Source organism: Lactuca saligna, chromosome 6 (genome assembly GCF_052625555.1).
Source record: "Lactuca saligna cultivar CGN05327 chromosome 6, ASM5262555v1, whole genome shotgun sequence".
Taxonomy (NCBI): domain Eukaryota; kingdom Viridiplantae; phylum Streptophyta; class Magnoliopsida; order Asterales; family Asteraceae; genus Lactuca; species Lactuca saligna.
Genome location: NC_136422.1, coordinates 27,489,657 through 27,504,072, shown reverse-complemented (window position 1 = coordinate 27,504,072; position 14,416 = coordinate 27,489,657). Strand labels below are relative to the sequence as shown.

At 30.2% G+C, this 14,416-nt stretch overlaps 3 protein-coding genes across 5 annotated transcripts; all 3 read right to left on the bottom strand.

The window, feature by feature from the left end:
* Window positions 1-558: 558 nt before the first annotated feature.
* LOC145000428 (translation initiation factor) lies at window positions 559-2,705 on the bottom strand. Its single transcript, XM_078959656.1, has 6 exons — window positions 2,303-2,705; window positions 1,419-1,516; window positions 1,249-1,320; window positions 1,016-1,140; window positions 857-929; window positions 559-761 (listed from the first exon to the last, which is right to left on the bottom strand). Exons 1-6 carry the CDS (start codon window positions 2,589-2,591, stop codon window positions 657-659), a joined length of 762 nt encoding a protein of 253 aa, XP_078815782.1. The 5' UTR covers window positions 2,592-2,705; the 3' UTR covers window positions 559-656.
* Window positions 2,706-3,035: 330 nt separating this feature from the next.
* Window positions 3,036-7,480, bottom strand: LOC145002037 (5'-AMP-activated protein kinase-like protein). 3 transcript variants are annotated; one of them, XM_078961346.1, is made up of 13 exons: window positions 7,145-7,480; window positions 6,913-7,038; window positions 6,362-6,516; window positions 6,150-6,278; window positions 5,966-6,032; window positions 5,840-5,885; window positions 5,689-5,739; window positions 5,562-5,615; window positions 5,321-5,440; window positions 3,703-3,827; window positions 3,571-3,622; window positions 3,345-3,489; window positions 3,036-3,264 (listed from the first exon to the last, which is right to left on the bottom strand). In XM_078961346.1, the coding sequence occupies exons 1-12, from the start codon at window positions 7,312-7,314 to the stop codon at window positions 3,391-3,393; spliced, it is 1,194 nt and encodes a 397-aa protein (XP_078817472.1). In that variant the 5' UTR covers window positions 7,315-7,480; the 3' UTR covers window positions 3,036-3,264; window positions 3,345-3,390. The 3 variants fall into 3 exon arrangements, with proteins under 3 accessions (XP_078817472.1, XP_078817474.1, XP_078817473.1); XM_078961348.1 differs by having other exon boundaries at window positions 5,972-6,032; XM_078961347.1 differs by having other exon boundaries at window positions 6,150-6,272.
* A 2,617-nt stretch (window positions 7,481-10,097) lies between these two features.
* On the bottom strand, window positions 10,098-12,969 carry DPB (Transcription factor DP). Its single transcript, XM_078959655.1, has 9 exons — window positions 12,353-12,969; window positions 11,869-11,948; window positions 11,729-11,772; window positions 11,553-11,615; window positions 11,208-11,354; window positions 11,053-11,121; window positions 10,884-10,982; window positions 10,645-10,715; window positions 10,098-10,493 (listed from the first exon to the last, which is right to left on the bottom strand). The coding sequence occupies exons 1-9, from the start codon at window positions 12,613-12,615 to the stop codon at window positions 10,280-10,282; spliced, it is 1,050 nt and encodes a 349-aa protein (XP_078815781.1). The 5' UTR covers window positions 12,616-12,969; the 3' UTR covers window positions 10,098-10,279.
* Between the last annotated feature and the right edge of the window lie 1,447 nt (window positions 12,970-14,416).

Genomic DNA, 14,416 nt, shown 5'->3' with positions numbered 1-14,416 from the left:
AATGGTTTTTTTAGTACAAATGAAAATTTGGTGGTTAAACCGGAAAAAACGATAAAAATGTGTTATTTTTTTTTTCTCGTAATTAGCCCTTAATTTAATTTTAAATATAAAAAAAGAAAAATGTTCAGATATTTTTATCTTCTTCTATTTATTAAAACAACATACTACTTCAAATGTTCAGATCAGTAACAAAAATGTTCGCCAACAAACTTATGAAAACTTTTAGAAGCCTTTATTTTTATTTCTAAAAGAAAATCTCAAATAAAAAAATAAACGCTTAAAACTTTTCTTTAAAAAAAAAAAAACAAACTACTTCAAATAGTTTTTGAAAGATTCTAGTTTTTATCATTTCATATTTCAAAAGTTTATAGTTACTTAACATTTCTACATAAATATAAGCTCCAACTTACAATTACTATCTATCCGTTAGTTTTGCCAAATCTTATAAAGTTTTTCAGAATTTGATGGGGACAATTGTGTGGTTACAAAAAGATTTTAAAAAATACTTGGCACTGGAGAAAATATATAAACAAGTTTTTCATAATATATCAAAAATAATAAACTATAAAAACCTTATCTATATTATAAGGGACATAACCGATATTGTTACAAGATTATTCATCAACGAGAGATTAAAATAATTTTCATATTCAATTTTAATAGCTTAAACCAAGTTGAAGACCAAGAGCCGCATGTACAAGAAACAATGTCATAATCCCGCTACCCAAAATCCCATGAACATTTCTTACCCCCGGATTTCCCTAAATTCACAACATTAAAAAAAATCCATAAATTTTAACAATCTTATTATTAAATTACATAATTCAATTTGAAAAGATTATAAGATAACTCATACCTCGAATAATGTTGGCAATGTTGTTTGTAGTGCTAAAAGGGTTAAACCAATCAATCCCGTTACAGCATGAGGACTACAAGAAATCAAAAATCAATGAACATTATAATTTTTATTTTTGATTTCGTAATATAAGGGTAAAATTGTCATTACAAGTGTTACCTTTCAAGGATAGGCCTATCGGAAGTAAGTAGAGAGGTTACTCCACCGGTGGCTCCAAGGGCAAAGAAGAAGAACATTCCCGCAAGGAGTTTTGGATGCAAGTCTTTAGCCATTGCTTTCTCATCCTAAATTCGTTAAAAAAAAAATTAATCAATAATGTTTTTGAATTTTATCTTCTTTTTTAATTTATAAAATTCGACACAAAATCTGTATTTTTAAAATAAGATTCTTACCACATTATCAGAGAAGCGAATGCGAAAACCTAAGTAAGTTCCATACCCACCCATGGCAAACAGCACAACTGCCTGCAAGTGCAAAATAACAATAATAATAATAACATTTTTTAAAATTTATATATTAAAAAAAATTAAAAATTATTTTTGAAATGGGAAAAAAATTATACCATATTGCCAGGGTGGCCCCAATGAACAAGCCAACCGGGGAGATCCCATGATTTCACGAGGTCAACAAAAGGTCCAAACAGCGATCTAATAGTTCCAGCTAATGTTCAAAAAAATTAAAAAAAAAATTGGCAACTTTTTTACCCATAATAGCAACATACTTAATTTTTTTTATTCATAATAACAATATTATATATATATTATTGGTGAAAATTGTAATTGCGTTCCTATTATGGTGAAAAAATGTAAATACATTGCTATTATGGGTGAAAAATATATTGGTAAAAATAGTAAAATATGTTGCTATTTCCTACAAGAAATGTAATTTGAATGAGTTGAAATCAAACAAACTATTGTAAGAGTTTGTTCATTTCATTTCTTTTTCACTTCCCTTGTGAATTTACAAGCTCTCTACATGGAGCTTTTTCATAATTCAAAATATATTTTATTCATTTATTTTACTAATTAAAAATAAACTTGTTGTTTTGTTTATTACAATACAAAATAGATATGAAACACTCTAAAACTTATAAAAAAAATTATTTTTGTAGTAAAAATTATGTATATTATTTATTTATTTTAAATCTAATTATACTATTTTTTGTTGTTGTAAAAAATTGTGCATATAATATATATATAAATATATTAATTTAATTTCAAATACATATACTCATATAAAAATCATAAAAATGATAGTAAATTCTAGAACTGGTATGAATGTATGATCTATGATTGTGGATGCTCTAACCAATCCCAAACACCCCTTATTTTCCTACATTTATGATTGAATTTGAATCGATTGTGATGAAAATGCAACTAAAATCCATAAAAGTAAAATGAGAAAACAGAATCGCGTAGTAGATTAGGAGTAGTGTTAATCGATTACCTCCAGGAAGAGCACCGATTACGAGAAGAGGGAGGGGGGAGATCGAGTATAAGACGCTTTCACTAACACTCTCCTCCTCCGCCATTTCCGTTTCTTCTTCTTGAAGAATGTCGAGTTGAATCGGTTTCCTGATTGCAAAAGTGGAAAAATAAACCCTATTTTTGTACCTTGTGGTCGTAGATTTGGGTAACAGTGAACAGGAAGAAGGTAAGAATGGAGTAGGAATAGAAGGAGATGAGGAGGTGGTGAGTCTGTGAAATGAAGCAGAAGCACTACTCAGCATCGCCATTTTCAATATATTATTAGCTACTGAGTCTGTCTCTGTGTGTGTGTGTGTTTGTGTGTGTTTTGTTGAGTGAATGAAAATATGAAATAGAAAGAAGGGGAGGGAGGGTAAAGGCAAAGAAAGAGACACGTTTAAGGTTGATAAGTTGTTGGTAAGCTTAGGAACGTGGTCTCAACGAGCTCTTTCTTTCCCCTCAGATATTATCTTTACCTTTTTTTTTCTTTTTCTTTTTTCTTTTTCCTTAGGTAAAAAACATTTTCTCGAATGTATCTATAATCTGTAATTAATATTTATCGGACACATTTTGAGAATGTTGTGTGTTTTTTTAAAATAGTTACGTGAAGTTAAAAATTTTAAGGTAGAACATGATGTTTGTTTAGATTTATGTTTACTACTGACCTTATAATTTATTTTTAGACAAACAAATCCAAAATCCCCTCTTTAAAATAAAAATAAAAAAATATATATTATTAGATTTAAGATACTAGAATATGTTACATATAAACAACATGGAATAATCAGATTATTTTCCCATCAACATACACATACTATTCACATTCCGAATAATACAACATACAAAAATGGGAATTAATTTGTACAAGAGCTTATCTAATACAACCTCATCTTTGACTTGTGAGCCACTCCCATTTCTCACCACCTATCTACTCATTAACATCTGAAAGTAAAAATAACTAAAAAAATAAGTCATCTCAAATTGTTTCAAAAAACTAGTAAAAAGGAGAAAACCTGTGATACCTCAATGTTATATACAGGTGTCATCGTTTGAAGAGGTGCATATCATCTATCTATTGACTCGAAGAACATTGTTATGTATGGATCCCCTCGCAACCACTTCTTTCATTGGATCAATCATCCATTTTCCATCAACTATAAATTTTATCTGCACTTATTTCCCAATTTTTTTTTATTTAAAAAAAAAAAAAACTCTTGTCAACAAAAACACAAATATGTATTGATATACCTCATAGATCCCAGGGTACAGCCACAACATGGACCTCCAAAGCCTAGTGTTTCTGGTGAAAAAACATTTATTTGTTAAATTGTAGTAATTATTGTGATAATTCTGAGCTGGCAATGAAAGAGAGTTGGAAACCTGAATTCGATAGGGTCTGTGATGTTTGAAGAAGGCTGTGGATCTAATTTGACACCATGATTCCAGCCATTGAAGCTACCAGCCACCTCTACACTCTCACCTTCACCCCAGTAGTCAACTTGAACCTACCATACAAACTCAAACCTTCCATTAAAGTATCCATTTTCCAATTTAAACCTATATCACCCGACGTAGCATTTCGTAGGTTTTTATTTTATTTTATTTAATATTATTGTTTTATGACATACAATTAGTTATTTTTATTATAATAACATTGTGATTTATATATTACAATATGTCACATGGATGCCAGATCAGTTTGGTGCCATGTAGGCGGTGAGGCGGACGGGTGAAAGCTTGGAACAACTAAGCTAAGAAGATTCCCAACTACTTGAAGATTCCTAATGCTTTATTCCTTAACTTGACCAAAGTCCACATCTAGTTTTTTTTTCAAATGAACCCGTTTATTCCACTCTGATTTTTTCATTCTCAGGACTCCAGTTTCAAAAACTGAAATAATCAGTTTCGGTTATTATATTGTAGAAACTAACCCATTATATATTATTTTTGATTATTTAATACATACTATAAAAAATGAGTAAATAAAATAGAATGGTCGGTATACACTAGGTAGTAACAAAATGGGCAAACCTTAAATCCCTTTTGTTTTGTTTGCATCTTTGCAATACAAAGTCTCCCACCAAGTTTCTCCATCTCAACGAACCTATCTACCATAAGTGATTAGCTCTTTTGAATGATGAATCGACGAAGTGAGTCTCGTCTGCAACATCATCTTTTTCCATCTATTTCCAGTTTTGTCTCACAATCGGCATCACTGGCTCACAGTGAGCAATGTGCTCGGAGTGATTGGTTGTGAATACTGCAATGCATTGCGAGCCTATGATGCCGATTGTGAGACAGAATCAGAAAGAGATGGAGAATGGCAATGTTGCAAACGAGATTCATTCTGTTCACTTCATCGATTCATCATTCAAAAGTGTTAATCGCTTATGGCAGCTAGGTTCGTTGAGGCAGAGAAGCTGGGTGAAGACGTCATATCGCAAAAACGTAAACAAAACAAAAGGGATTTAGGGTTTTGCCAATTTGGTTACTACCTGGTGTATACAAAGCATTCTATTTTGTTATCTTTTTTCGATAGTATATTAATAATCAAAAATAATATATAATAGGTTGGTTTTGGTTCGGTTTCTATAGTATAATAACCGAAACCGATTATTTCGGTTTTTGAAACCAGAACCCAAACAACAGTTTTGGTCTAGTTTCGGTTTTTCAGTTTCTGGGTTTGGTTTTGCTCACTCATATTGATTTGTATCTATTATAACCTCCTCTTGTGAATAGATATCTCTTTTCTTTTGAACATTAAAATTTGATTAGGGGAGTATACCCAATAAATGGGGATCCCACAACGATTCTTACTTTTCTTTTGAACAGTAAAATTTGTTGGGGGAGTATAGACTATAGGCCACCCACCTGCATTTTCCTAATTCCATGTTTGTTAACATAATATGGCATAAACAGTAAATAAAGACCAAAAAGCTTCTATGTATCCCTATGATATCTGGCATTTTTACTAGTAATTTAGTAAATAAGGAGTTACCTGTTTTAATCCAGAAAGGCTTTCTTCAGCTGCAAGTAGCTCTGCATCTTTATCCAACACAAGCTTCTGTGCTTTATTTATCTCTGTTTCAGCTTTAGCTTGTAATTCACACAACGCTTCCTGAGTAGCAACCAATGTCCAATTGTTACTAAATTTTTTTTAAATCTTCCTTATAATGATTCATTCTGAAATATTTCAATGTTAATGAGAGCATACATTACATATAAAATCATATATTCACCTTGTTCTTCTCAATCTGTTCCTTCAACTGAGATAACTCCAACTCCTTGTGATGCTAACCACATCAAAAACAATAACAAGATTATTGAACATGAATATAATTATATAATTATATAATTATATAATACCAGTATGACTTTGATGCGATTGATTTCAGCTTCATCCTCCTTTGTTCTCATCTGTCTTACATAAACACAAGATAACATGATTTAGATTTTAGAGAGAGAAAGAGGTAAGTAGAATCGTATATGAAAATCTGAAATCAGATAATGAAATAACCTCAACATCCTCAGCACTTTGTAGTTGATCATTGGAAGAAATATTTCTACAAAGAATACGAATTACTCAGCTGAAATGGATTATGGACCCCACAAAAGAATAAAAAATAAAAATGACAATGGAAACCTCAACTGAGATGTTGAATGTACAAGCTGGGATGACAAAACACTCCCGTTTGCTAAATTGGCAGAATCTGAACATTAAGAAGCACCAAAAGCTGAATTTAATGCAAGGGAGATAAATATTTTCAACATAATTAATGAATCAAAGGATAAAATATATTATATATCTACATATTAACATGACTTGCCTTCAAATGTTTCAAGTTCTCCACTCTGAATAAATTTTATCACCTTTTCCTGTAATGATGATTTAGTGGAAGTCTCTTCATTCGACAACAACACAGCTTCAGCCAATTTTGTTCCATTCTCATCTAAATCTTTTTAATACAAACGATTTAATCAGAAGGGTTTTGAGTTTAACTTAATTCCATGCTGTAAAAAGTGATAAAAAAAAAAACACCTGTTGATTCTTCTTCTTCAGTATTGGTATGTTCCTGATTATCAGTCAAGCTCTCATCTACATTAGAAGCATTGACTTTGACCTCTTGTGAGGCTGCAAGAAGCTCTTTAATAAGTTTATATCCTCTTCTTCTCACAAGGTTAGCAAGGTCTTGCCTATATAGTAATGTAAGAACAAAAGAATAATTCAGAAAAATTCTCTACAAGTAAAAGCCATTTCCATAAAGCATATAATTTCCTTGCTGATATAAAGTATGCTTTTGTACAGTGTGTGGATAGAACTGAAATCAAATGATATACAGATTTCTTAAGCCAATATGATAAACTTCCATTGAATCTCCATGATTACTAAGATCAGAAGTGACTCAAATGCCATCTAATTGCAAATTATTCATGTCAAATGCCATTTAATTGTAAATTACTGCAAGCAATTTCTAGTATCAGGAACATTTTCCATGATAAGTAAGGGATTCATATCAGCAGACATGTATTCAAGTGCAAAACAGGGAATTGGAAATGAAGAAGAGATATATAATGCTACAGAAACTAAACCTGCCATGGTGCGAAAGCTCCTTCAAAGATGGAACATGTCCATCAGGAAGCCCAGCATCGGACATAAATTCCCGTAAATCGTTGCAGAGATCTGCATTGGTCCTCGGCGGTTTCCTTCTGGCAACTCTAAAGCACAAAATCCGTTTAACGAACTCGAATTAGTAAGCAATCAACACGAACAAACGCATACAGAGGCACATGCAATCGAAAATGAAGCAACAAATTGCAAAACCTTGTTTCATTTGGTGACGAAGCACAATCTGTGACGAGGAGGCAGCGGCGGTGACGGACGCCGAATTGACAAAGGCGAGGTTTTGGAGCGGCGGTTAAGAAGAGTTTGTAAGAAGGGAGGAAGAAGTGAGAGTGGGGGAGGTGCAGGTGCGTCGCCATGAGAGAAATCATCAGTTGAAGCTGAGCATTGATGTTTTGTAGAATTCGAGTTCAGTGAAAAACACTGATGTGTTGTATACTCCACTACCAACTACCACCACCACCGCAACCACCGGTTCTTCTGCCGAGAGATTCCCTATCCTCCCTTTCAGTACCGAGCTTCACTGGAAATTAAGATTTAAGATACTCTTCCGTCAGAATTCAAAATTAATATAATAATCATTTATCAGCTTTTAATTGAAATTAAGATTTAAGATTAATATTTATCAAATTAGGTTTAGTCTGGTAGTTAAACTATTTCAAAAGGTAGTATATTTATTATTTGTTTATAATTAAACAAGTTTAATTATAACGAAGCCCTATGTTTATGTTTGGTAATTTGGGATTTTATTTGATTTTTTGTTTATAATATCAATTTTAAATTTATGATTTTTAAAAATTATGTTTCCTAATAAAAAATGAACTGAAAATATATCTCTATTATGTATAATTTGTACAAAATATATACATTTGTGTTATTAATGTTCTAAAAAAACTCCACATGGTTCTGTCATGGCTTCAAGGCTTGTATTTGTCGTTAAATTTTGTCAAAATGTCGCCTTAAGTCTCTCTCTCTCTCTCTCTCTCTCACACACACACACACACACACACACACACACATATATATATATATATATATATATATATATATATATATATTAATTATTTACAAAATTACTGCTTTAAGTCACGCTTTACAAACGATTTGGCTTGCCACGACTCAAAAAAACTTGAGGTTTGATATTGTTGTCAACTCACACCTTACGTTATTTAGAACCTTATATATTATTAGTTCAAAGTCATGTAATTACAGGTACTTTTATAAATATATATTGCCTTTATAAGTTTAATTAGAAAAACAAAAATACTCTTTGAACTTGTCTAGTATACTTCTGTTACTAATAATCAAATATTTAAAACTTACCTAAAAAGACAAGGGACGTGTTTGGTCAAAATAGGTTGAATCTGATAGTTAGAAATTGGAAGTTGAAACTTTTATTTGTATAAAAATATTCGATACGAATAGCTGAAAGTTTTTAAAATATATAAACTTATATAAAATGATATGTTATACGAATATAAACTAAAATTGGAATATAATAATGATAAATTATTTCCTAAACAATAATTATCAAAAGTAAAAATCATCTAAATTTTAATGTTAAGTGAACCTATTAAGTTTTTGAATTGGTAAAACCTTTTTTTTTTTTGTATATTAGTAAATAATGAATTTTTTAGAAATAAAGTAAATAATAGGATTTTTCAATTGTGTAAGAACCCAAGTGAACATTTTTTTATATATATAAGTGTTTTGGTGCTCTAAAAGAAACAATATTATTTTATGGTATTAATTTTAATTTATAAAGTCATATAATAAATATATATTATTTTGTTAGATAAAGATTAATAAATTATAAAATCTATTAATATGGTTGATTCAAACAAATGATCTAGCAGTAAGGAGTGACACTCTCAAATGAGAGGTCATAAGTTCTAGTCTATTAAGAGACATATGTGGTTTTAGGAGTATAGGTTAATTTGGCGGTTCAAAAAAAACTATTAAACCATATTTATATTTAAGTGTATAATATATGTTTTGTTTTAAAAAAAAAACATTATAATTGTTAAAATATATGTATATTTGATCATATAGATAATTACCTATGGATATGATTAATTTGTTTATATGGTATTTAAGTCAATTAGTTGAAATAGCTTTTAGATTTTGAATTTATTGTTTAACCCAAAAACTAAAAGTTCTTGTTGTCGGAATAACTTTTTTTGTAAGGTTTTTATTAAAAACTAAAAGTTTTAACTCCCTAAAGTTATGTGCCGAACACGCCCTAAATGTGTAGCATTATCAATAACGGAAAATCAAATAAATTTACAAATGAAACTTCATTGTTGTTTTTTAATACTACTTATATAAATAAAATGTTGTATAAGTTAATTATGAATAAAACTATTATTTTCTAACTCACCAAGCCTATTATATAAAAAAAAGAAAAATATAAATAGTTTTTGTTTTTCCATTATACAAAAGGATTCCTTACACTAAAATATATTATTTTTACAAGATATTCACAAAAACGATGAATTTTTTCTTGAAAGTGTATAAAATAGATTACCTTTAAAAAAAAAAAAAAAAAAAAAAAGAATCATAGACCACTATGTTCGAATCTTTAGTGACTTCCTGAGTTTTGTGGTCCTCAATAGGTAAGGCTTCAAATCATAATTTCCTACACTTTCCCTAAAACTCATTTTCAAACTCTTTCAACATAAGACATTTCCACAACTCTATGACGAAACTCGTCAAAAAATAAGGAAATAGGTCAATTTTACTTCTTCCCAAACTTGTTATTCTTTGAAACTAGAGTTTCAAATACAAAGAAAAAGTTCGAAACTAATTTGATAATTTTTGAACTTGTTCCATATGTTTGTAACCCTAAATGTACGACTATATCAATTTGAATTGTGCTTTAGCATATGTTGTAATAAAGAAAAAGGTATAAAACGTACATAGATAGTTCATCTACTTAACAAGGATAGCCGACAAACTTTATGGTACCCATGTCAGAGAAGACGAAGTAAGAAATACACAAAGACGATTAATGTGGTTGACTCTAAACGTAATATCAAGGGTAAAATGGTCAAATTATGGGCACTTAACGACAATATACACACGCCGTCAAGATTAGAGACGAAATACACAACAAAATTAAGTTTAAGGGACCAATTTCGAATTGGAGACCAAATTAGGGGGGCAATTTATGTAATTTACTCAGGAATCTATAATATATTACCATAAAATCAAATACAAAAAAAAAAAAAAAAACATTATGACCAAATAAAGCCCAAATCCGCAATTAGCAAAGCAAGCACAACATGCTTACACAATATACAAAGAAGAGATATTAGAATTTAGAGGTTGTATCGACTAATTCTCATGCTTAACACGTCCCTTTAGTATCCCCGGAAGTGGAGGGGATGGTGGAGGTCTACCGTGTGTTACGCTGGACCTCGGCTGCATAGGAACCCCACCCTCAAACATGCTGGACCCCACACCTCCTTCTGTACAAACATTGTTTGTTCCATCACCAAACTTCATGGCCTTGAGGACATAATTGTCATCATGTAGCTCAAATGGTGTGCTACAAATACGCCAACAGAAACAAAAAATAGATGTTATTACTTATTACATTGTTTTATTTTATTTTTAAATCCAAAAAAGAAAAATGAAATAAAAATAATAATAATAATAATAATAATAATAATAATAATAATAATAATAATAATAATAACCTGTTAAAGTCGAAATGAACGAGCTGCATATCTTCTGAAATTTCCACCTCCACGGTCGCATGAGGCCGAGTCTATATTACAAGACACGAGAGAAGGGTATTTCAGACATTTTACAATTAGGTCGTTTTAGAGATTCAACCAACCGTTAAACACCTCCATGATGCGATTTCACGGAACAAAGAGCAAATCTTTCAATATTTAGCTAAAAAGACGAAAATACCCTTTTGGAAAAATCGTACCTGGACAAGTATAAAAGGCAAAGCCACCCCACCAGTTGGTGCATTTCCAGACCCATATAACTGCTCATTCCTCTGTATGAGGTTTTGAAGACCTATATGCTTTATAAAAGAAAAAAAAAATGTATCAAAAATTATTTCCGAATATTAAATTATATAAAATATTTCTCACTTGATCTTCTAGTTCTCGCAAATAAGCCGCTTTCTTGTCAATTCTGTTCTTGATAGCAATACGCTCACTCTATCACATTTAAACAACAATTATAAACCATACATTATATATATTATAAATTATAAATATATCTATGGATATAATTATATAAATACCTTTAGTTCTTCAATATCATTCAAAGTAGTTCGAGGTAGGCCCCGCCATTGTATTTCCTTTTTATCTTTAGAAATAATATCCATAGCCATGAGAACATTAAGAGCATCATATACCCTTCTACGAATATTCTTCTCATCATATTGTTGCTGTGAATGTAATCACCATTTAAATAAACAAAACCATAATGCCAAAAAAAATTAATTGAGTAGATTTTTTAAAGTACAATTCCTTAATAAGAAAATACTTCAAAGTATAATGTTGCAATAAAAGAAACAAAAGCAGGATTCTATTGTAAACAAATAAATCAAACATTGCAATTTTGAAAGAAATGAGATATAAAAAACCTGATCAGGAGGTTGATCACTATTTCTAGGATCTGCAAATTCAGCTACAAGTTCATCTGCAACCTATAAAAATCAAACTTTCTATTCAGTTTTTTCTACTTTTTTTTTTTTTTTGTGGAAATTATATAAAAGTATCCTGAATAAGAAGATTAAACTGAATGTCTGAATCGACTGACCTCATTATAAGTGGTTCTTCCTTTGCTTTCTACTTTTTCGCATACTAAGATAAAATAAAATTAAAGAGTATAAACTTGCATTGTGGGGTGTGAAATTTTGAGTATTTCAAAATTAGTAAACTGAAGGGCAAAATCGGAACCTTTCATGCTAAATTGTCGAAGTCCTCTTCCTACTTTATCACCTCCAGTTGCACGTTGACCTCGTTTTTTCTTCTTATTTCTGTTCATCGTATACAAGAAATTTATTCCATTCATCAAGAAAATATAAATGTGTATATGTCTCATTACAATTTACAAGCAAAACTTCAGAAATTTTCCTCCATTTGGATAAGTTTACTTCTTTTGGATTCTTTAAGTAACCAAAATAAAAACCAACAAAATCCCAGAAATCGAAACCAAAGCTTCAAGAACAAAACGATATAACAAAATTCTACTTCAAAAGCATCAATTTTCGGAATAAAATGTGAGTATTGCTGCAAATTTCATACCAATTTGTGTATTTGGTAGTAGTTGGTATAAAGTGGGTACTGATTTGCTTCCAAAGTGGAGAATTTCATGTCAATTTGGAAGTCAACGTGTGATAATTGAGGGATTATAGAAATAGAATCGAGTAAAAGATCTCACCCAGCAGCTCCTTGAGATCCAGCATCATCAGCGTGAATATCAAGGTGATTCAGCCTCATAAACGTGTTATCACTAGCAGGCGTCGCCGCCATTGCAGCCTCACTCCGGGTCGACGGCGACCCAACGCTGCCACTAGTCGAAACAGATTGTCCCGACGCCGTTGTACCCCATGACCGGGTCGCACCACCTCTCGAAACAACCGAAAGTGGGTTTGTACTCCCGACGACATTTTCCAAATTATCATTCGATCCCATCCTCACCATGAATACCCAAGTAAATTCATCAAGAGTAGGCAAATTTCAAAGGATACCCAGATGAAAACAAATCATGTTAGATCTGAATTTGGATGGAGGAGCTTAAGGGTTTGTAGATGAAAACAAACAAATGGAGCATCATCAAAGAAAGATTCTTTCACTCTTTTAACTCTCTCTAGAATGGGGTTTCTTTAGGGGAAAGAAGAAAAAAAGAAAGGGGGTGAAATTGCAGAGTTTTAATGGTGGATTGTGTAACGTGTTGATCAGAAGAGGTGTTGAGAGAGTGTGAGGTGAGGGGCGTTGAAGAGGAAATTGAGGAAGGAGGGAAATCCAACGAGGGTTTGTAGTTTGTACAAATAACAAATTTCTTTTTTTAATTCCATTCTAATTCTACATCCATAATTAATAAATCTTTTTTATTAGACTTGTATATTTTAGTAATGATAGGTATTTGATTTTTTCAACAACTAATACGAGTTTTATTTTATGTCGACATATATATTAAAATGAACAAAAAGTAACCCTCACAAGAAACGTTTTAAACACGAGTTTTCTACTTACAATGATTTTAAAATTAAAAAAAAAAAAGTACTTTCCAAATTGTATTATAAAGTGTAGAAGGGATAGCGATGATAATATATGTAAGAACAAGTATCAAGTTACAATGAACTCATCAAGCTAATGGATTACTAAATCTAAAGAAAAAAAAAAGTATGTTATCAACTTACTATGCATAAATCAGTGGCGGACCTTAGTGGTGTCCCGGGGGTTCCGGGTCACTGTTTCGATTCCGGCACGTAGTGTAATAATTTTTTTTTTTATGTTTTTTCTATTAGGTGCACCGATTTAAAATACGAGTGCAACGACTAATGTAGATTTTTTCGATTTTTTTTTAGTGTCACCCGTGCTAAAACGTTCTGCGTCCGCTACTGACATAAATCATGATAATTAATCACTAAAGTTATAAAATTATAATGATTAGTAATTGATTTAAAGATTGAGATATGATAATGCATCATGTCATATTACACTAATTCTAATTAGTGCAAACCTAATATCATACACTTTTTATAATCATTTACATTTTCAACATACTTTCTTAATTTAACTAATTTATCTCTTAAAAATGTTGTATAAAAACCTCATTTAGTTTTTAAATTTTAAGCATGTATCATATATATATATATATATATATATATATATATATATATATATATATATATATATATATATATATATATATATATATATATATATATATTGTATGAAAATAAAAGATAAAATTATTGCATACATAGTTATAAAGATAAAAAGTGACAAAAGTATTATATGACCGTAATTTAGTTTTTAATATTGGAGATTAAATTCCGTTTGCAAATTAGCTATTAAATTATAAGTTATTTATCAATAAGTTGTATCAAGCTAGTTTATCATTAAGTTACTTTATAAGCTACAATAAACTATTTTTATAATTTTACAAAATATTCTATGATTTTTTGTAATTATTTTTTTTTTCTAACTACTTGCTAGTTTTTTATATAATGTAGTTAAAAAAAATTAGCAAATGCTAAATTACAATAAATTAATTTATAAACTAACGTGCCAGGATTAGAATCAAATATATAAAATCCAAAGCTTAAATTACCATTCAATAAAATCTAAATGATTAATAATATTTAACGACAATGATCAAATTCTATATCTTTGATCTATTTAAACACCTTTTATTGAAAATGTTTTTGATACAAGTAATGATTATTATAAGATTTTTTTTATCTTAAAACTAATATTGATTGTTTGGTATTTAGAA